The sequence below is a fragment of the Pezoporus flaviventris genome, unplaced genomic scaffold (genome assembly GCF_033815535.1).
Source record: "Pezoporus flaviventris isolate CSIRO_AGI_PZ_B2104156 unplaced genomic scaffold, CSIRO_AGI_Pfla_v1 ptg000001l, whole genome shotgun sequence".
In the NCBI taxonomy this organism is placed as follows: Eukaryota; Metazoa; Chordata; class Aves; order Psittaciformes; family Psittacidae; genus Pezoporus; species Pezoporus flaviventris.
Window position 1 is genome coordinate 63879995 of NW_026892549.1, and position 24345 is coordinate 63904339.

Sequence of the window (24345 nt, forward strand, 5' to 3'; positions counted from 1 at the left end):
GAGATGTTCAACAAAAACTTACTAGAAATACTTGTTACCTTCCTTTGTGCAGTACCTTGCATCCCAAAGCTCTCAGGAATTCAGCTGAACTAAGAGTCCTTACACTTCTCTTCAGCTACTTGGTTCTGCCAAATTCACAGAAGCGAAGCAGAGAGACAGGGCCAAGGATGGCACTCATCATTTCACAACAACCCACAAACCCAGCAGCACTTGTGCAAATATTCTAACCACTTCTCAAGCTACTGCTTGCACTCTGGGTCAAGTCACCCACTCAACTGTGCGGCTTACTACCAATACTAAAGCCACACTGGAGAGCCAAGAGCACTGAAGCAGCCCCTGACCCCATGTCAAGTTGCAGTCATGTTCACAAAGTGGTGTTTTTGGAAAATGGTTTATTTGGGAATTACATCTTATTTTCAGTTTTCCAAAATACATCTTACTAGATGCCTACAAAAGAAATCTAAATCAGTACAACAATATGAAATTAAGTTTGTTGTGACAGTCATTAAATATTTCATTCCACTAATATATACATACAAAATGCCACACAACAAGTTTGTTTACCCTTGGAATGTGTGCTGCGTCCCAGCAGTTGTGCTCCACCTCCGTATCCTTCCAGTTCCACAACATGAAAACTCAATATTAACACTTTGTACATCCTTTATTATAGGCAAAAAAATCAGAAGTTTCTTGGTTTTGGGGAAATAAGGGGGGGTTTAATAGAAATTGAAAGTATCTCTACAATTTCACAGCTGTGGTAGTTTGTCTACTGGGGTATCAAACTTGAAGTCTGCTGGGAAGAGATCTGGAGCTCGAGGGTAGATCAGCCTGTAGGATTGTCTGATCGTAACATCAGCCACACCAGCAATATCACCAATTTCTAAGACAAAAAACAGAGAAGTGATTAGTTTCCACTTCTGCTGTTTGAGTAGAAGAAACCAGCAAGCATGATTTATCAACAAGTGCTACACACTTTGCTTAATTCCCAATTCTCCCAGCAGCCTGGTAAGTATGGTTTTAACCGCAGTGACTAATACTTTGTACGTTTAACTGTCTTCTCACATGCCACAATGTAATTTATGCTATCAACCTTGAAATAATACTAGTTTCAAACTGGAGGAGGGCCAAGAGAAATGTGTCAGAGGCATGGAGCACTGTTTAGCATGCTGAGGAAACACTTGGTTGAGATGAACAGACACTTAAAATTTGTTCCATATTTAACTAAATTTGGAATTCAAACCTTGAACTGCACAAAAGCATTGTCTGAGAACACTGATGGAGTGTGGAGTATTTTGTTTTAACAATCACTCTTAAGAGACAATCCAATAGCTCAATGTGAGCAAGGATGAAGGCACCATGCTGTTCGAGCTCTAGATCACTCACATGCCCAAGACCCTGTCACCATGACAAAAGCTCCAGGAACAGAATAGCAGTGATTAATGCAGAACAAGGCACCACAACCTTACAGATATTCTCTACCTAAAAGCAGTTCTCCACTAAGAAATTGCTAGATTTTAAATGTTTCTTATCTGAACTAGACTAGACACATCAAAAGAGCTCCCACAGCCAGCTACTACCACTTGGATCCCTTTGTTACACCAAGTTTTACCACTGCAGCCTTGGCTCCTTTCCTTCCCTATGTACTGCTCCCACATAGGTACAATTCTCTTCAGCTCCAGAAGCTGATCCACACTGTTCTGGAGCTCAAGAGCAGCCCTGAACTCTCTCCTGGCTTCCTAAGGGCTACCGTACCAGAAGAGGGTAATGCCAAAGGTGATCTATTATCCAAGCCTGCTGTCCCACCACTTCCAATCTTCATCAAGGCTTAGGTGATTCCCTGGCTCCTAGACTGATTAAAGACTGTAATCTAAAGCCATAACACTACATGTGACTGCCCCTGGTTTGCATATGGAGTTTTTTTATCGCAGAAGGTACACATACCAATAGCACAGGTAAAGCTAAAATTACGCTAATTTGAATGCACTGGTCCACTGCATTCAAGAATCCAACTCCTAGGGCCAGAAGAAAGTGAACTTGGTTTATACTGAGCATAGCAAATTACTGTTTTCAATTTGGGGAGCAAGAGATCCTGGTTTGGTCCTTGCTGTATGCAATTAGAATAGCAGCTTATCACTCCTTGCACAGACCTCATCCAAATTTTTCAGTAACGTCCAATTCTTTTTCAAGCAGTAAGACATAGGGAAGGAAGATAAAAAGGAAGGAGGTTTTACCTTTTTGTGTCCTTTTCTCTGCAGAAGCTTGTGATGCCATGTAAATAGCTGCAGCTGCGACAGAGATAGGGCTTCTCCCAGGAACCAAATCTAATTCCACAGCTTTACGGGCAATATGTGTTGCTGCCATTTGTACTTGTTTGGGGAGACCCAGATTGGAACAGAATCTTGACATGAAGTCTCCAGTTGTAATGAGATCAACACTGGTTTCAAGAGCCTTCAAAATCAGTTTAAAGCATCGGCCTATTTCCTTCTTTGAAATCCTGGACACTGCACAAATTTCTAAATGAAGAGTAAAAATTAAACTTCAGGCTTCTGTTCCCCCAAAACAGTCAGATTTGATTCTCAATATATTAAGACCTCAAAGAAGGCCAATGTCACAAGGACCACCACCATTAAATAAGCTTTGTATACTGTGAAACCTCCCAGTCACTTCAGTCAGTGAATGTTTTTTGTAAGGAGCTAACACAGTTTGCTTGGTTATGGGAATTTGGCCCTCAATGCCAGAAGCAGCTGTATCCCTGTCAGGGACCAGTTGCACATATTTACTGCAGCACTGTTGGTTTAAGTTCATGAGTCCCCATCATTCTTTCAAAGCAAAACCTTTTAAGTTTCACCCACATTCAGCATGACTTTCAGCTGCCTATTTTAATACATTATGACCCGTGCCTGAGAGCCTACTCCAGAAGTGCCACACATTTCCCTTCCTTCCCTCCCCAAAAAGTGACCTATAGCTCAGAAAAACCAATTCAACCAAGTCCAGGAATGAGAAAACCAACCTCCTACAGTGACAGTAACTAGACCTTTACTCATAGCAAAATTCAATCTGTATCACCAAAAACTTACCTTTAAATGTTCTTGGAACACCTTCTTGCCTACAGGCTATGTAGAGACAAGCCGAAGCAATAGCATCATTACTCCTTCCCTTCAGGCTCTTTTGCTCATACACTTGCTTGAATAAATTATTTGTTCGGTCCTTCAATGCAAGAAGACTATATTTAATTAACTCAAGGCCATTTAATTAGCAGCAGTATCAAAAATTCATGTGCTCATTAGATTATGCTAACCAAGTCAATGCCATAACAATTTAAGGACAGGAGACATAAACTTACAACTATATTTCTAGGGAGATTGATTCTGTCTGCCATGTTGGTGATCTCTTTAAAAGCATTCATCATTGCACGATCAGAGCTGCTCATAGTTCTGCGATTCTGGTACTTGGAATTCCCAAATTCATCAAAACTTGCTGCACCTGTGCCCTGAGAGAAGAACATTTTACTGTCAATAAAACACAAGCAACTTCCTCCTAATTTCAAGAGCAAACATCTTCCAGCTTTATACATCTTAACTCAAGGCATTTGGTTCCAACAGTTGGGCAAATGAACATCACTGAAGTAAATTATACAATTGAGCAGCGTTCCAAATATCAGGTTCTATACTTGGCACAAGTCTCAAATGATGAATTGATTTCTGAGGACAACGGAGTACACAGGGATTTTTCTCTCCTCATGACACAGTTTGAAGAATAAAATGAATACTCGGTAGCCAGTGTGCGCATCTCAATACTCCTGCCACCAACACTGAGGTCCATGCGTCGTTTGGGCTGCATCTGCACTGTGATGGACCAGCGAGTCAAGAAAACTTAATTTTATGGCCAAATGGAATACAGCTATTATAATGACAACTCAATTATGAAAATGAAGGCATAGGCAAAGAGAACATCCAAACCAATGACCTATTCAAAACCAATATGATATTGTGGCTGCTAGCAGTTGCAAGCCTTAATTGTGGCAAATGTAAATACCCATATATTCTGCCTTTCCAGGAAAACCTAAAAGAAGAGCTTTAGCTCTTTCGAGAGGCAAGAGCCACCAACTCAACTTGGCAACTTCAAAACAAGCTTAAAACATGCATTTGTTTTCTTTGTACCTTACAACCAAAAGTGAAAACTGCATATTTCTATTAAATATGCAGTCAATTTTGCCCAACTACAGGTCTAAAATCTTTGTCTTCAATAAGCCATCAAATAAGCAAACATGCCTGTAAATACTGCCATGTTTCTGAGCTGCCCAGATGGAATCAGAGCTCATTTCCTCTCTCCTGATCCATGTTCTTGGGAATTGCCCTTTGATTTTGAAACCTCTAATTCTATAATCTCTTTGGTACACATCTGCATTTAATACATATTCTTTGGCTGACACTTACAATGCTCACTCTTGACCATTCACTTACACTGTTCCACTTCCCCACACCCAAGGACTCCAGTTACACCCCACTTCTGACACTGCAGACCTCTACTGCAAGACCCATACCTGGGGTGCACACACATCCTGCTGCGGAGAAAGGACTCCAGCACAGGATCCTCCCTCCCAGGTTTCTCTATGAGAGATGCTGGATTCAAAGATCATTCTTGGGTTTTTCCTACTCCTTCAAACATCCTTTCAGATGGAAAAAAAAAAACCACCCAGAAATGATCCTGGGAACAACATCCTGGCTGCTCTAAAGGCAATGCCATTTCCTTGACTGGATGAGCACCTCCAACTATCCAAAGGTTACCAGTAAGGTTTAAATGTAAACAAAGAACAAGAATCAAGCACAAACGTGAGACCACAAAGAGCATTACAAACATATCTGCAACACTAGGCCTTTCTTTTAGCAATTATGCCAGAACAACTTCTCTTGGCCCAAATATACACAATTCTCAAATTGAAAGGCTCCTTCCTGGCCACCACTCATAGGCCTGCAATGTGTTACTGGGGCCATCAAGTATTCTTCTTCACCACGGGAATTACCCCTGGTCCACTATATAGCACCCAGAACATTAGCAGTAGTAGTAATAATAGTAATGGTTTTCCTTTACCTCTCATGTTTGCCTTTCTTGCTTACGGTTACCTTTTCTTCCGAACAACTGCTTATGTATATTGAAGCTACCAATGCAGCTATAGGCAAGTATTCTTACATACCCTGTTGGTATGAGCACTTCCCAAGAGTCATACCCAACATACAGCTCACAACTATAAAAGGGTTAGAAAATACTCTTCCATCTCAACCACTTAGGTAAATCACAACCACTCTCCCTGCATTTACTACTGAAATGCGTCCATCACTTTCCTCCTGCACCTTTCAATCGAGGGACAATCCTTTTGGCTTCAGCCCCTGACAATCATGTTAGGAATCTGCTTCCCTTCATGGAAAAAACAGAAGGGAGACAGTTATAGTGGAAATCAAATTGACTTTAGGAACTGTGTTGTTTACTGTTGTGGCCTTTACAAGACATCTATTTATACCTTTCCCATCTCAGCAAAAAAGGTACCTGTCAAAGTTCTACCTGTTTGGCTTCCAAACAAAGCAGAAACCTCATGGATACATTCCTGGAAACAGCCTCAAAGACAGGTAGAGTGAGAAAACACAGTCCAGTAAACAGTGGCGATCTCTGAAGGGGCACAGCAGAGGTTGGTTCACGGTGCTGGCAACCAGCAGCTTTGTACGCCTTTAATAGCTGAGAGCAGAAGTATCATCCACATCATTGACCTGATGTTACCCACAGCGCCAAGGAATGCCCCCAGATCTGACAGTCTTCTTGCCCAGTACAACCAGCTCACACAGCTTGACAGAGCCTTTCTTTTCAACCATCAGCCCTTGATGTCCTGCCACTGCTTCTCAATATAGCACTTCTAGATCCAGGCCACACAGTCTGACAACAACCAGCTTTCTTACAGAGGCATCTGATCAAAGGATAGGAATTCTGTACCAAGAGATTGCACCAGTTTCTTGTTCGACCAACCTAAATTCTCTTGTAATTGCAGTTACTACAAAAACTAATGGATTAATTACAAAGGGTGACAAAAGACAACTTTTTTCACAAGATAAGTGGCAAATCTTAAAGCTTTCTCTTAGAAAAGAGTTGTTCACATCACAGCAGTTCTAGAAGCTGCTTGCTCTTTTTGTTGAGGATTTTAGAAAGAACTGAAATCTTCAGGCAGTCAAGTCACAACTAATGCCAGATTGCACCACACCTCCAATTGACCTGCATTGGCCACCAGAACAAACACAGTACACAGTACCTTTGGAGATACAGGTGTGTGCCAGTATCCTAAAGATCTGTCTGACAAATGCAAACTATATATATAGTTTATATATATATAGCCAACTATACGATTCGTCCTCTTCTTCAGAGACACATTAATCTTTCCTCCTGAACAGACTGTTGCTGCCTCAGACAGATGGGTCCCTTAAGTACTAAAACCAATTACTAACTAATCCCTTTGCATGGGCAAAGCAGCCTCTGTTTTGCTGCTAGTTGATAAAGACCACATACTCCTAGCAGAGAGTCCTGAAGCAGCACAGAGAGGAGAGTACAAACCATTCTGTGAGGCAGAACCGTCCCATTCCTTTACTACTTCAAGGCAATAGCCAGTCATCAGAACTTGACTGTTGTACCTCGCAAGTGGTTCAGATTCCATTTCCACCTACATTCCCAGGAGTTTACAACAGATCTGATAATTCTCATTGCACATCATATTAATGTCCCTCTCTTTTGGATTTTCCACAGCACGGGTTGTGTTTGTATTTTGAAGTAGGGGCTTTTTTGGTGGTGGGAGTGGTTTATTTGATTTAAAGATCCTATTATCTCTAATTAGCTCTACCTCAAGCAGAAAGGAATATCTCTGTTCCCTGTCCCCATGCTAAAGGGATCTTTGGCACACAAATCCGGGGTCCATTCCAGGCCACTCCAAGAATTGTTGTTAACTGAGAAAATACAATCTTGCCCCGATTCCTTCTCTGGCATCATGAAGGCTGTTCTCTACTCTGTCAGATACTACTTACCCTCCTGCTGACTACACCAATTTCACCCTTATTCAACCACTGTGCATATCTAGGTCAATCCTCATCCCAGCCTGCTGCTGGCAGGGACTTCAGACAACTGCTTCAGAAAGGTAGTACTTCCTTTAGTTTTGCTGCAAAATTCATGCTCTTTCTGCACTGATAGGAGACCTCTTCATTTGCTGATACAAGCTGTTCTCTGGGGGAAAAAAAGGCAGCTCCTGACACACAGTCCACATCAATGAGCTGACATCCCAGAGTCCCAGCTCAGTGGCAAACCAAACACAAATTCTTGTACAGAACACATCCTGGTTTGTCAAACAGATTACCAACTTCCTGTCTCTCTTCTGCAATTCCTCCCTGTGCAAATAAAATACCCAAGCAGGACAGATAACCCTCTCCAATCTGATCCTGGTAGTTCCAGTACCGAGATGCTTTTATTCACAGTTCTCATGGGTTCATGCCAGATGGACATTCCCACATCCTGTCTCCACTGAGTGGCACTCCTTACTATGGCAAGTTTGTTCATACTTATTTCAGATGTTCTGAGCTACAGCAAAATTGTCTGAATGTCTATCTCCAATTCCCTCTCTAAGGCTACTATCCCTCTTATTTTATACAAGGATCTCAGCCTCCAGAGAGAAGAGGGTTAACAGCACAACTAATTGTTCTAATTGTTCACCTGGATACAAATTCTATACCTTTAGCTGAAATATCTTTTTGAACACAGGGGTTCTTAAAAGAGCTCAGAAGGTTATCCCACCTACTGAATCAAACTGAGCCTCCAGAAACAAACCCTGTACTTATACAGGCCCCAAACAAGACAACAGCGTGAACCTGGAGCAAACAGTCCATTTCTCCACCTGTCTCTAAAGATGTCAGCTGTGATAAAGATCAGAAATACAAATCAGCAACAGAAATCCAAGCCCCGGTATCTACAATATTTCTGGACCTATAGAGGTCACATTAAAACGCCAGTGATTCTATAACACTACTTCACAAAGCTACTTAGCAACACCAACCTTTTTAATGGAACAGTACAGAAATTTGTTTGCCTGAATGGATTCTAAAAGCCACCATAAGGCATCCTAAAATCTGGTGGGCAGCAATGCTTGGAGTTGTCCAAAACATAAGCACCTACTTGGACAATTCTTTGAATAGAAGGTTTCCTTTTCACCGGTGGTGAAAAATTAGCTGTCTGTATCTGTACTCACTAGGTGACTTCATCTCTGTGAAGAACTCCTGGTCAAGAAGTACCCATACACCCATCCATACATGTTTAAGTACATCTACTTCTTCACCCTAGCAACATCACTGGAACAAAAGCTTCTAAGAAACCCTAGTGTGCATATACCTCCACACACAAAGCAGCAATACATTATTTAATAGTTATTTATTAGCAAAGAGCTGAGGACCAGCTCTCATGAAATAGACAAGAAACACACAAAAATCAATTTGGATCTTGCAGAAAAAAAAAACAGAACACAAAGGACAACAATGAAAATTTACCTGAGTCACTACTTCAATCATTAAAGGCAGTGCATTTGTGCAGTTAACCTTGCTTGTTTTCTCAGGGGAAACTGCAGGGGAAATGGCTGTACCACTGAATTTCAACTCAAATGTACATTATATACTTTCTTCTGGAGCACTCACACCATGAAAGAATTCTACATTTAGCGCCTGAATATTAACTGGAAGAACATGCACAATGTGCATGTAGAACTCAAGGTCTCTAATATTAATCTGATACAGATTTTATTACCAAAATGTGACAGTTCAAGTTGGGCAGTACCAGCTATTGAGACCTCAAAACTAATTATCTGTTATTTCAGAATCATCCCCAATACACAGGCTAAGTCAAAGGGTTTCTTTAAAGACTGCAATATCAGCTTTTCTATTTATAGCAGCATACCAAGGAGTGGCAAGTAATCACAGAGCACTGCAAAGCTTTCCCCTGCTGAAGGGGTCAGGTCTTCCCTGCTACCCCCAGGAAAGAGCTGCATTTTACAGACAAAATCTCTTTGTAAATACATTCTCTGAATACTTTCCCTGCAGGTACACAAATGTACTTGACATAAAAACACTGAAATTTTGTAAAATGTAATATTTTAAGTGTTACCTTGCCAATCATTGTACTCAAGTCGCCATCACTCAACAACGGATTCTGGGTATCCCCCACTCGAGACGGATCTTTTGTGGCTTTGTCATTGCTGAAAGTTCTCCACTCCGATCCTACATCTATGACCCGGTCACCTGAGTTCACAGAAAGCAACAGTCTCCATTGAGCTTGAAATATTTTATTAAATATCATAGCTCACATATCCAAGTTCTCCATTAGAAGAGGGCAGCCCGTTGGCATTCCCAAACAGAGCGGTAACTTGCAGGACAATGTACCAAAATGTTTGGGATTTACAAGTTAAGCTGAAGTCAATGGGAAAAAAGCAAAATGCAACTAGAGCTGCAGAGAAAACAGAGAAACACATCCAGAACTTAGAATGTTATAGTTATCCTTAAAGAGTATTGTGAAGTCTTCAATACCAAAAGGAACCAAGACCCTGATATCAAGCTGGAGGTTGTGGCTGCCTACAACATTTGCAGCATTTAGACAAGTAAGTTACTGTAACATAACAAGTTTGCTTGCATTTGCCATGTGTTCAAAGCTGTGCATGATAGGTAATTCACATGTACAATCTTATTAAGCTGTAGTAAATCACTTCTGAGCATGAACTCCAGGTGCTTAGTACTCCAAAAGATACCACCTTCTAACCCACCATAATGACATCTTGCAGTTTGATTCTTGCTCATGACAGAAGGTCTGACCCTGCCCAACTGTTTATGATGCTTGACAGTATCATCAAACAATATACATATACAAAACTATTTCCTTTTAAACTCAATCTACCCTGTTAAACCTGGAAGAGTTTAACTAAAGATTCAGAGTAAGCAGAAAAAACACACTAAACACATTCTGTGAATGAAACAACATTCACAGGTCTGGTAAAAGCTACATCTCAAAAGTGCTGCCTACAGAGCAATATTACAGAAAGTTTTAAGAAAACACATACAGAAAAGCACAAAAGGAACACTTTTCTTAGTGTTTTGCAGTAAAGCAGATTACAGCTCTGTAGGATATCAGAAGAAACTACATTATAATTATACATTATAACTGTCACCCTGCTTTGCTAAACGTGAAGAAAAATTCACTATCTTTTTCAGTGTTTAAGTGTGTTATAAAAGAAACATCTGCCAAAAAAAAAAGTAGATTTGACTGCAAGAAAAATGTTCAGTATGGAAGTCTCAGGATGAAACCACAGAGGCTGATTTGAGCTGGTGAAAATATAAGTTAACAGACAAAAGCACTCTTCAAACAATAGAAATACAAGATACAAAGCCACAGGAAAAAATAGCAGCAACGGACAGTGGTGTAACTGCACAATTACCACAGGGGATATCTATTCCAAATGAGGAATATTATTCTTACCATAAAGGAATATGCTTGAAATTCAAAGCTGTGAATGAATCATAAGGAATCATCACAAACAAAAAGAATATATTTAGGTTAGAGTTAGGTTGGAGGTGTTCTCACGAAGACTTGCCAGACATGCTAACAGCTATGCTCCACCTTCATATACTGCTCTAATGAAAACCAATAGAGGGAGAAACATACATAAATAAAAATAAACTAGAAGGATAAGAATACAGCAGAGTTAAAAATGGCACAGATCTATTCTTTCTGCAAGCTTAAATTAGCAGACAGCATGTCCTCTAGCTCCTGGACTGTGTAAGTATTTGATTCAGTAATGCTCCTTCTATGGCCTAGCAGTAACTTTACTTTAAGACAACCCCCTAATACTGTTTACAGCGTCTAAAAAAAGCAAAATGTACTTAAAATTCTGGCATGGTATAAATAGAACACCGAGTACAGGGCAATGATGTAATATTTTTCCACACAAGTGGGAATGACCTAAATGACTCACTCAGGGATCTGCCTTCTTGCAACTTGTGAACCATTCCTGCTCTAACAAAAAAGAGTTATATCACTGCCTGATTTGGCAAACATATTACAAACAGAGGATTGAGACTACTAGTTCAGAGTGAGAAAAGATTAAGTAGAACAAATCACTGAATATAAAGCATTTGTGTAATTAAGATACAGTAAGCAAATACCTTTAGTTTGCCAAGAAATTTGCTACTGAAGAAAAGAAGTTTTTCCTGTATGTGCTCAGTCTTATTTAAGGCATACAGAGGTCCTAGGAAGTACATTCCACCTTTCAAAAGCCTTCTATAAAAGTGACACAAGCTAGAAACAGGAACAAAAATGGAACAAATAGGCCAAAAGGTTTTCATAGGTAGAAAAAATACTCAACTACAAGCAGCTGATCATCCCATTCAACACACGGACACACAAAAACCTCGTGGCATTTATCATTTGTAACTCTTCAAAGCATAAGAGCCAGTCCGGAACTGTGATGTTGGTACAGATGAAATCAAACCCCACCCTAAGTGATCAAAACAAAGTCTTGCAATACTTAAGTCAGTCTTACAAAAAACTGTGTAAGGAACCAGCCTTAAAGACTGGCCCTGAGGTAACATTTCAAGTCCTAAGCTGAATTGGCTGGGTCACACACAGGTCCTGAAGCACCTGGAAAATGGGCCTGACAGTCAAAGAGAGTCAAAAATAAGCCTCCAATAAGTACCTTATAAAAATCATCTCTGCTTTCTCACATCACCATTATATTGGTATTGGTAATGGTAACCAGCTGTGATAAGTATGGGAGTGGCTGCTTATCCCCTTCACTACTTCCTTTTGATGCAGTCCTTTTGAACAAAAACAAGCTTCACTGGATGTGGTTACACAAGACACTCCTTTATTTAAGCTTTCAAACCAATGAGTTGGTCTCAGCTTCCTCCTCCAAATTACATACAAAAAAAAGCAGTTTACAGGACCAAATCTCTGTGGAACCACCTTCAGACTGATGCCTTGAAGCATCTTTCTGATCATGAGTGTTCCTCCATTGCCCCATTTCATTTTGTCAACTACACTTCCAGTATCCAGTTACTCTTTAAAATACAGTCTAACAGCCTGTCACACAGGCTCTAGTGAAAACACACACTGCAACCTTCACTGACTCAGGTTACCCACCATATGAAAAGCTCATTTAGGGAAATGCAGAACTGTTATTCAGAACGGAAAACCCCAGACCAAGGTTGCTTTTCTTCACAACTGCCAAATGCAAAGAGCATGTGCTACAGAAACACAAGAGGAAACTCGGGTCAGTATCAGAAAGTAAAATATCATTTCTAACTACTCCTAAAATTTAGCTTAAAATTATATCTGTTTGCCCCCCCCCTTAACAGAGAAGGCAATTTCTCAAGGGAAAATATTTTCCTTCAATAAGCCCTGAATTTACAATTACATATTTCTAGAGAAATAATCCCAGCTATTTTAACACTGCAGTTACTCATAATACACAAGTATTTTATTCTCTTTTTCCATTTTGTATTATGTTACATGAAGACAATACAGCTGCAAATTGAAGATGTTTAAACAAAACAAGAAATAGGATAAAATTCAAGCCTCAAGTAATGTTAACTTCCATATCTAGTCTTGAAACAGTTCAGAGAAGGTATGTTCTTAAAGTCTCTTCCAGGGAAGCTTCAGTGTTAGCTGTCCATTGACTGTATCAAGTTCCATATATTATGAACTAATATTTTAATCTTAACAAATATGGTATTAAAGTTTCTTTGCATTTTAAATACTTACTGTACCTAATGTTTCATTCTTAGAGTTAGTTAAGGAATCTGCTGCCATCTAGTGAGCACATACATTATACTTTTAATTAAAAGCATTTTACAATGCCAAATTTAAGAAAAGTAAGATATAGAATTACAATTCATTTCAGTCAACTCCTTATTAACCAGAGTAATGAGGTGCTGAGACAAACTGTAATGAAAATCCTTGGTAGCAGGCTACAAGATGGGAAGAATTGTAAAGACATGTAACTCTGCACAGAGCCAAGCTGAACTGGGCCTTGTGTTTTCCAGGCCAACAGTCCCAGCTATGGCTCATACAGAAAATGCTCTAACCCCTAAATCACTTTTGAAACTCCTGCTGGACTTGCTCCAGCAAATCTCTACCTTTCTACTACCAAGGAGCCCAGAATTAGACAGAGCATTCCAGATATCTACTCTCCCATGTTCTTACTTATTAGCTTACACACTGCCCCATACAGTAGTACTCAACTTTATAACTTCCAAAACTACAAAGTTATCTTGTTTTTAATAATGCATTTGTGGTGTTAATGATTTATCACCAACAGCCTATTCACAAGATTGAAATAAGAAACAGAACCAATACAGGCTTAAGCAAATACAGGTTAAACAAAACCAACCAAATAAAACCCCACCAAAACAAGAAACAAACATACGAAGAAACCAACAGAAAACCTCAACTAGTTTACAGTCATCAACAGCATCACAGGTACTACAGAACCTATAAGCAATTAGGGATTGAAACAACAGTACCGTGCTGCAGGCAAACAAGTGACAGAAGATTGAGCAGCTCCTGCTTATCAAAATAATGACAAATCTCAAAGGACTTCCAGCTTCCTAAACCATCAACTTGTAATAATTCTGAAGGAAGGAAATGGAGTAAAAATGTTAAACAGTCTGGTGGACGTCTGGGCAGTTGAAGTTAAACCCCTCCAGGACTTGTGGCCTTTAAAAGACAAACACCTCTAGTACTTCCAAAGGATGTTCCAAGATGCAGAATCTTAATGAAAAGCCATGCACCTGCTATACATCACATCCCAGAAATAAGAGGCTTTGGACTCTTCTTCCATCAGGAGTTCAGGTCATCTGTAGACCTGTTTACCCTAAATTGCTTTGTCAATCTGATAAGGAAGTAAGGAAAAAACATTCCCTAAATAGGATGATTTCAATTGTTACTGTTACTCCACTGGATAAACTCTAGCACTTCAACTAATGGAAACATTCTTCATAGTGGCTCTCAAACACCTTTGGTTCCCAGCCTGGAACCCACTAACTAGAAAGTCTCCTCCACTCTCCAGGAAAATTCATAACAAGAGCAGAGCTTATCACAAAGCCTGACAAAACATGCCACTTTTCGGCATCTAAACTTTCCACTGTTGCAAACATACTTGCTGAAACAGCTAAAACCGTTACCCATCTTTAAAGGTGAAATGGGCTTGACCTATAACACAGTCTATTTAAAATGCTGACTGAAAAAAGCTGGCAAATTATTTACTTCATATTATGAACTGCCTGCGTAAATCAAGCATCCATGAACGCTCATGCAAAAGTCACACTCAGAATTTAAGTATCAGCATCCTTTCTAATTAGTTTTCCTGTGGATACAGAGGTTTTTCGGCAAGGACTAACTTCTGTCAGACATTTTTTTAGTCCTCTGAATACCAAGTGCAGAAGCAGTAATCAGATATAAAGGTGCACCTCTAAAGATCTATGCCTTTTTATTTAAATACTTTAAATTGAGACCTCACACTTAAGTTTTAAATGTTGGTAATACTCACAGAAAGAAATAACCATGAACATACATCCAAATATGAAGAGACTTCAGCACTTGGAGGTACAAAGATACTAGAATAGGTGTAACTGGCCTCTGCTGGACCCAAGGCAGAAATACTTGGGCACCTTCTCCACTTAGAAGATACCACCAATAACTGATAAAAAAAAGGTTTCTTTGGTTTTCAGAAAACAAGCAACTATGTATAGATGTAATCAATCCTAGCCCTAATGATAGACAACCTGAGTAATGGACTGGCCAGCAGAGATGAAACCACAAAACCCCTTCCCACTTATTGATTATACTGCAGAGGCAAAACCCCAACATCTGCAGCACAGTTAAATCTTGTCTGCTCTTCATAGACCATACCTGAATTTAAGATGCACCATTCAGATTTCAAACTTTTCAGAAGCATCAGCCATACCAAATATTCTGACAGCATTTCCTAACAGCCTCGCTGCTGACTACAAGCTGCGGAACATTTTCCCCCACACACACACATTTTCTAACTGAACACTCAGGTACACACAGAATCTGGAATAAACATTTGAATATAGGTCAGAATCTGATTCAAAACTTTAACAAGTTGCTACGTATCCAAAGCTTCTTATCAGGTGAAAATAGACTTCTGTTTCCAACTGTTTTCTGTTTCCAGATTAACTTCTCCCAAACTCCTCACTGCTTCAACTCCTGCACACTAAGACAACATGTAATGAAACTACAGAGAAGTTAAGGGATGTCTTAGATCAGGAATGTGTTCCTCCCTAGCCGAGATGCTACACAGCTGTACATGCCCCTAGAATCACTCTTACTCTGCTCTGAGATCCAGCTCACCACCCTGCTATATTGAGAAAATTCAGTTACTTGTATTCCACTATGATACTGCTTTCAGCTCCTTTGGGTTTATCAGCTGACTTACTACCTTTTAGGTAGTAAAAAAGGCTGCAAGTAAAATACTTACTTGTCAAGAAAGAGATACTAGCCTTGTGTTCTTGAACAACATAATTCTCCCCCCATCGAGTCTGTCTGAAGAATGAGACACAGTCAATATTTTTAAATTAACACAGAACTAACCACTTCTCCAAACCTAAAGAATGAATGGTGAATTCTTAAGTCAGCACACTGACTCTACCATACATCCTAGAATGATTTGAGATAACTATGGCTAATAAAACAGACTTATGACAGCAGATAATCCTGGACATATACTTGCAAAATTTTAGATGCATGCTATTCCAGGCTAACATCAAAAATCCATGGATAACTGCCAAAGTCTCCAATAGCTTTTCATGTAAAAGGCAGTAAGCAGGAAGAAAAGTTAACAAGCTGGAAACAGTTACTATGAAAAGATGGAACCCAAGTTAACCCAGGAAAGGTAACAATGAAAAGGCAGATGAGAGTTTTTAGCAGACTGAAGCTGTATTTAGAAGCAGTAATAAACCAGCCACCAGCTTCAATCATACTGACATGACAAGATTTGTTTCAATACTGCACAGCAAAACAGCAGTTTACTCCAAACAAGTGAAAAAATGCAAAGAAAAAAAAACAGCATACTGGATTTAACTTCAAATTTCCATTTTGAGACACTAAGAACAATACCTATAAGTAAAAAGCAACTTTGAATAAAGAACTTTTTCAAAAAATCCCTTTAAAAAAGTAATACTTCCAATAAACAGCTCTGCCCAAGACATGGAATTCAACTGCTAAAGAGATAAGCTTCTCCTTTTCCTAGCCTCCTACTCTCCCAAACTTACCCATTTCTTTCCCTAATACAATCTACTGTAGATACAATCTATGTATCTACAATACAGACCTAATACAATCTCAGTCATGACGCTAGTTCCATCTCATATTCCCAGAAGATTGATCACAATCCTGAAAATGATCTACGCACCAGCTATTTTATCCTTTGACACAGTTGTACATTTAATTCACACTTTGTAGTACTTTGCCATAGCAAGCAAGAAAAACCTCAAGTGGAAAATACACTTTGTCAAAGACTGTTCATCTTATTCCAGCTACACTGTGCTAAAAAACAAATAAAATCAATGAAATCACATTACTAAACACAACAGTAAAATAAATGCACAAAGTCAGCCTTTAGCATTGAGCCCCACATACACCAGCAGAGCTCTGGAAAATATCACAGTATTTTCAAGTAAACCTGTAACACTTGGGCTACTAAGTATATTGAGTCTTTTGGGTTTTTGACTGTTCAAACTGATCCCCCTCAGTGATAAAGATCCCACTAACTTTCAGCCCACCTCCAGACATGTTCTCAGGGGTCCCTATTCCCATCAGCTACACAGGATGACCTGGGTAAGCACTGGAACTCAATTTCACAACTTTTCTGTGTAAGAACAGGAAATGAAATCTTCCCTCTTAAGGGGAACTTGTATCGAGGAATGTGAAACAAGCACACAGAAGTTCTCACTCGGAACAGAATTTTGCCTTCACTCCTTTGAAACATCGCTATTTCACACCCATTACCCACAAACAGGCATCAAGAACTGGAGCTGGTTTTCTCCTTCTCTAAATATCTTACCAGAAGAGAAAACATTGAATATAAACACTTCTGTTTGCTCATGCACTTTTCAATTACTTATCTTCATCTGATTTGTGTTTTTTCCAAACTACCTGTTAGATACCCTAGGTAATGAATTGAACACATGCAGGTAAACCACATTGCTGAAGAAAGGCAAGACAGAATGAGACCAATTAGCATCACGAAATGTTAAAACCTTTTAATGATAAATCTGTAAAAAGGCCTACTTAAAATATACAGCATGCTTAAAGAAAAACACACTACTTTTTTTTTACCCTAATGTTAGCTGTAAAGAAGACTAAGACCATTTAAACACATTTTGAAAACTGAACTTGGCAAAAGTTTCTGTAAAGATATTAATGATGCTGCTCATCAAAAATATTGATGATTTGAGTTCAAGAAGTCTCCAATGTTACTGATTCAGAAGAGAGCGTAAAACTCTGAAGCAAGAATACCTTATGACTAGGTAACAGAAGGCACATGAACTGAGACTTCTGAGAAGCTCCCAAGTTCCTAACAGTGAAATGGATCAAGCAAAACCACTCCCTCTTCTTCTAAAGCCAGAATTACTTTTAAGTTGCTAACTGATGGACATGGGCTTTTCTACATTTCGGTTCAATTCGTATAGCAGCCACACAGAGAGCTGAATATGGAGTAAACTACTTGAAAGCAGTAACTTAGATGCCTATTACCGTATTTCAAGAGGAAATATTGCTGTGGCTATTTGAATTTCTAACCAGCAAATTTATTACATTTATCAGAATTTCTGCAACTTAAACCAGCCCTTCTTTTAACAAATCCAGTAACAGTCCTCCCCCTTGATTTTAAATGGTTTCATCATTTTAAAGGAAACTGGTACTCCAGGTTCAATATTTTAACATTTACTTTAATAAACTATGTGGATGCTTGTTTTTTGCATAAAAAGGAACTTATTTTAATTACCTAGCTAAATTAGTACTACTTTTGCCAGAACTTATTTAACATTCAGCATTACGCTAATACCTGTATGAAAACCATGAATTCAGTACAAGAGCCAAGAAAATCACCATAGTCTGGGACAGAGAAGAATATTTAGCATCACTGAACAAATAACCTGAATATGCACCCTCAAAACAGAGGAGTTTCTTCTGGCCATAGCATGTATAAAAAAATTAATAGAAATAAATGAGGTTTAAAGAATGACCATAACATGAGCATGAAAAGTTTCCCATGCAAAAGGAATAAAGACAAGAAGATGCACAGCAAGATGCTCATCCTAGGAAAGATACATGCAAATGAACATGCAGCATGTTCTATGACAGCATGGTTCTCTCTGCCTCTTATTCAAAATTACTTTCATTTTATTTATTCCATTATACTTCAGAATACAGTTTAGACTGTGGAAGTTGCTGCCACATTAACTGAGTAAGAGAGCTCAGCAGAATTCCAGAGGAAAAACTGGATATTTACTTTGGATAGTCATGCAAGCCTTAGGAGAAGCAATTAACAAGAACAGGTGCTGGCAAGGATATAAAGATAATTCCTCCAAGGCAGAAGATAACCTGTAACCAAGGGAAAACAGTTTTTTTTTTAATTTTTTCTTTAAGCAAGTTATTTGACAAAGAGCTTTTGTTACATTTCTTATACCTTCCTGTCTGAAACAACAGTCATTACAAAAGACAGAATACTGGACTAGACAGCACAATACCCTAATTCAATATTACAACATATTTTCAAGCTTTAAAAAGAGTGTTGCTCTTTTCATAATGAAAGAAGTTACCAACAGGCAGACTATTCAAAACAGGAAGCTTTCAGCCAACAGAACATCATAAAACATTTAGGCATGAAGAAAAAGGCTTTTAATACTCAAAGTACTATATACCAGTTTTGTGGGAAAACAAATCTACACACACAGGTTATATGGTAATTCACAACAGTAGAACAGCTACTTACCTACTACTAGCCCACACTCGGAACAGATCATATCACCTGCTCTGTAATCCTCTACTAAAATGGAATCTGGATGATTCGGGCAAGTCACTCTTGGAAGTACATCCAAGCTAAGAATAAAAAATTAGAAGCACTTGTTACTTTTAACCAAGCAGCTGCATATCCAAAAGTGGAAGAGTTCCCTGCTGAAAACAACACTTTAGTAATACAGAATTTAGTCATTTAAATGATAGAATATTAACCTTAACACCTGAACTTCACCTTTTAAATGCTGTAACACTATATTTAACAATCAAGACTTCGGGTCATCTTAATCTCCTATTTTTTTTTGTAATGCATCCTTGTACCAAAACCACACCAAATTAAAACATAAAAAATCTAATTAACAGACTTGACTAAGTGCAGTCTGACTCGCAGTCTATCCCTACATGAAGCTCCCCAAGAAGCTAGTGGTGATTGCTTCATTGCAAATGAATGTTTTCAGTCCTTCTAACCAGACAGGTATTACTTACCAGGTCCTTAAATCGGGAAGTACTGCAAACACAACATACACGTTTAGAAAATACCTGGTTCTATCACTGGTTTAGTATTTTCAGTATTTGAAGAAAAAAAGCCCATTTTAAATTAAGCCACTCATTAAATGTTGTACCTTAACAAAAGCAATCAGCTCATGAAGGGGACTATGAGAAAACTGCTCTGCTAATACGGATCTCACACTCATGCATCTTTAAGAACTACAGCAGATATACAAAAAACTTTCTATAAAGCATTAGCATCATTTAACACAACAGTAGGGTAATAACCAAGTGTTTTAAAAGTAAATACCTCATTCAAGCTACTAGTGACTGTTAAGTAATTATGTTAAAATCAATCATTTCAAAACTGAATATCTACAATTGGTGCCCGTATGTTCATCAAAACCGTTTTGCTCGAGCTAAAACGCAGAACGCACAGAAGGTGATCACAAAGAATTTGTCATGAGCACCCACCAACCTCAACCAATGCCAAAATATAACTTCTAATCCTTTCAATTGCAGAAAATATCCTATCAAAACTTAAATTTATCTGAGTTCTCCCCTCTCTACTAGTCCATTATTTCAGTCTAACCTATACATTCCATCTAAATTTTTACTCTTTAGGTATTTCTGATGAGTCAAAAGTAGAAAACCATCCCATTTTAATCCGGTAACTGTTCAGAAAGACTTAAAAGGAAAATTGAAAAAATCAACATCACTATTAATAACAAAGCCTCCAGAAAGAGCATGTACATACTAGATCTTCAGATGTAAATTACATCCAAATACTACACAGAAGCTCTTTAAAATATTTCTCACTATTCCCAGCCAGTAGTTTCATGACAAGAACACAGTTGACAAAGCACGCACCATCATTTGACATCTGGCTTTAACCCAAAGGCTAGTGACACACTAAGCAAAAGAAAACAAATCCAGAAGCCTGGAAAAAATACTAATGGTGTTCGGGTTTAGACATTACCTTCACAAAGCATTCTGAAAATTAGTCTTCCTATCCCAATTTTAACTCCTTTATCTCTCTATATATACACATACTGTGCTTCTTATAACATACAGGTTCGAAACACTAAAGGAAAATTAAGGCAATATGCTTAAGTATACTATACTCGATTCAGTATACTAAAGGAAGATGTATGGCACGTGTGTAAATGTCCGTCTCAGCAAATAGCTGCCGCGTTGTAGTAAGAGTACCAGGAAGCACTCCCTAGATGCCACGACGGGTTCAGGAGTCGCAGAGGCACTCCGCAGTCCCGCTCCATGGACCTCCCTTTATTTCTGACTTGAAAGAAAACCTCGATGCATCTCCAGGGAAAAAGCCCGATACTCAACAGGTCTGGCCACCCCCTAGTACCGGTACGGATTTAGGGTGGGAGCCTAAAAGCTGTTTTCAGGACCCGATAACCTGAAGCCAAACCAGGGAGCAGACGCCTGGGCTCAGAGGCTGCGCTGAGCATGAGCGACACCGGGGGCTCCGCGCCCAGGCTATGCCCACCCAGCCTGCGCAGAAGGGCACTCGATCTCCGGCCTTATGGCGTATCTCCAGCCCAGCCGAGCTAGGAGCAATCCGCGCTCCGCTTGGCCCTACAGGATAAAGGGTTGTATCACCAGCGCCGGTAATACCGAGGGGCCCCGAACACGCCACGGCTCACCACGACACCCCCCACACACACACCCACCAAAACGCTCACTTCCCTTCAGAGCGCTGCCGACTACTAACGCCACGAAGCCGCAAATCGGCGGGCTCAACCCCGGCGCTCCCCACCTCCGGCCGCGCTCGGCCCAGCCCACACGGAGCAGCCCAGAGAGGCCTAGCCCTCCGCGACCCTGCAGCCGGCCCGGGAACAGCGCACAGGGCGGCCCGACACACTGGAAGCCGGCTGCGCCACGAACCGAGAGCACGGAGCTACAGACACCGGTCCCTCCCCAGGCAGCAGCAGGGTCAACGCGGCCATTTCCTCTCCTGGGCAGAGAGAGATGGCGGCGCCGTCCCCGTCCCCCCCCCGCCTCCGCCTCCACCCGGACGGGCGGCGGAGCCGGCCTGCCGTACCGGCTGGTGGACGCCATCTTGCCTCCGTCCTGCCACAGAGCCGAACGAAGTCAAGCGGCGCCGCAAGGGGCCCACTTATATAAGGACGGCGGAGGGGCGGGGCCTGCCCTGCTCGCTACGAGTGCTGCGAAGGGGCGCTTCCCGACGGCAAAGCATGCGGGATGGTGGTTGCGGATTAGGGTTCGCCTTCTGGATCTAATCGATCAAACGAGGCCGGCTCAAACGCCCGTATGCAAGCTCAGAGGCTCCAGTTTACACCGTTACGCCCCAAGGGACTAGCCGTATGCAAAATCAGTCGGTATATCTAGCAACAACAAGAAATTTTCAAGCTCAAGCTGTAAAACAGGCCAACACCTTATCCCGTTGGTATGAGCCCCTCCTCACTGATAACGAGAGGGATGACTAGGGCAGGAAATAGAAACTGACGTTACTTCAATGCTTTAAAATGATCAGGATTGAAGTCTGAACAGTTGTAAACAGGCTATCTATTACACAGATACAAAGGGCTGCTCAGGCCATTTAAGACCATGCCTGCACTATACAACAAGAGTATTTTTCAATTTGCTAGCTTAAAGAAGAAAATTCAATGGGGTTGAAAAGTTTCCTTAATACTTGCTAATACTGAGTTAAATTCATTATCACACAACTTCCAAACGCTTTTCCATTGATAATTCTGTTAATTCCTTTTGGAATAAAAGAAAGCTGAACTATTAGGGGATGCTAAGATACAATCTAAAGCATCTCTTTCTCCATTTGCAATGACCTTTTTCATACATGCTCAACAAACTCCAAAGAAGAAATAGTAATGAAAGCAGAATCACTGTAGCAGTCAATGGGAATACAGCATGTGGTATGAAGCTCCCCATAAGCTCTGAAAAGTGTACGCAGCTGCATCTGCAGCAGATGTGCCTCATCAGCATGGGCAGTCCCACCAAGCTTTCCAGGTTTGTCCTGACTCCTCACAGAATCTGTTCAATTCAAAAGATCATCTGCCAATGGCTGTCAACAGCGGGTCCCTCCCTGACCCTATTCTCATTAACTAGAACTGAGAGTTGAATTTCCACCAGAGCAAAACAATCACTTTCAGAAATGTTGCAATAAATACAACTGATCATATCTCAGGATTTCTTTATTCCCAGCCTGCAGCAATTTTTCAAACACTTGCCCATCAGCAGCAGGGAAAAAGCAGTCGATGTGGCAGATGGTAATACCACTGCTAACATCTCTGTCAACACTGGATCATTTGAATAACTTACAGAAAGCTCACTAGCTTTCCCATCACAGCAGTTACAACAGTAATCCTATTTTGAAACTTAATTCATCATTCTGGAGTTTCTTTAACTTCCACACAAAGTATCTCATGCTAGCTACGGTCAGTAATAAAAATGGGGAATTGCAATTCTTACATTGCTAATAATACCAGCATAATTTCAATGAGATATTTAGATGCCTTTGCAAACACAATGAACAGTACATTAATGAAAACGAGTCACTGGCTCTTACTTGTATCTCTAAAGGTCCTTTGTTGATTTAGGCAATGGTTATTTTGCTAAAATAGCAGATGTCAGTCAAATGCCTTGAAAGAGCAAATGAAGGAAACAGTAAGCAGCCAGAGCAGCTGAATTATGCTTGGTAGGTTAATTCATTCCTGTGCTGCATCTTATGGGTTCAGACATCTGATGAAGCAAAAAGATTACTTCATTGCAGCACCTGGACAAGATAGGAAGAAAGAAATTTAAACTACTCAAGTCTAATACAATGGGTCCTGTAATGTGAGGGCTGTGGTTCAGCTGAGCACTACACAGCCCCTGGTGGGATGGGAAGAGAATATGAAGACTGAAAGTGAGAAAGACTCATGGGTTAAGATAAAAAGTTTATTTATTCAAAATAAGTAATACTATATTTTACAAATTTAAGGAAAAGAGGGGAAAAAAGTCATAGGGGAAACTAAACCCCAAGACACAAGTGTTGCAAGTAACAGTTGCTTACCCCTAATCGATGCTCAGCCTGTCCCTGAGCAGTTGGACCCCCTGCCAACCTCCCCCCCCAGTTTTATTTCTGTGTATGAAGTCATATGGCATGGAATATCAGCTGTCCCAACTTTTTGTGCACCTCCAACCTACTCTCTGCCAGGTCAGTCTAAGGTGCAGAAAACACCTGGATGCTGTGTAAGCACTGCTCAGCAGTAACTAAAACGCAGGTGTTACCAGCACTGTTTTCACCACAAATGCAGATCACAGCCCTGTTGTAGCTACTATGAAGAAAATTCACTCTATCCTGGTTAAAACCAGCACACACAAATAAGGCTCTGCACCTATACTATCTTTAAACGCTGGCCGCCTGTGTGCCCCAACTCAAATCAGGTGCTTTAGCAGGTACGTTATTATCATACTAATGAGATATTTGAAACAGTCAAACACAAAAATGGAAAAATTTGATTTCCTCTTCAGCCCTGCATATCTTTTTTCTTTCATGCATATTATAGACCAATCCTCCACAGGGTGTCCTATTTGCCAATGAGAGTAATGTAAGTGTGTTACATAATCTTTTGGAAGCAGTGATGTATATTTTCTTGCTCTCATGAGATCCCACTGGCATACTGTGTTCAGCTCTGGGGCTCCCAATTTAAGAAGGACATGGACCTGCCCAAGCGAGTCCAGAGGAAGCCACAAAGATGCTGCAAGGACTGGAGC

General features: G+C 40.2%; 1 protein-coding gene across 1 annotated transcript; it reads right to left on the bottom strand.

The window, feature by feature from the left end:
• Window positions 1-375: 375 nt before the first annotated feature.
• GTF2B (general transcription factor IIB) lies at window positions 376-21795 on the bottom strand. Its single transcript, XM_061462405.1, has 7 exons — window positions 21653-21795; window positions 19076-19182; window positions 9175-9308; window positions 3344-3490; window positions 3078-3207; window positions 2232-2513; window positions 376-880 (listed from the first exon to the last, which is right to left on the bottom strand). The coding sequence occupies exons 1-7, from the start codon at window positions 21667-21669 to the stop codon at window positions 747-749; spliced, it is 951 nt and encodes a 316-aa protein (XP_061318389.1). The 5' UTR covers window positions 21670-21795; the 3' UTR covers window positions 376-746.
• Window positions 21796-24345: the final 2550 nt, after the last annotated feature.

What these genes read in the sequence shown, in the direction of transcription:
- GTF2B (XM_061462405.1), bottom strand. An exon ending in ATCTCCCTAGAAATATAGTT is followed by an intron (nt 3,208 to 3,343) that starts GTAAGTTTATGT and finishes CTTGCATTGAAG; the next exon opens with GACCGAACAAATAATTTATT. An exon ending in TGTTCCAAGAACATTTAAAG is followed by an intron (nt 2,514 to 3,077) that starts GTAAGTTTTTGG and finishes CTCTTCATTTAG; the next exon opens with AAATTTGTGCAGTGTCCAGG.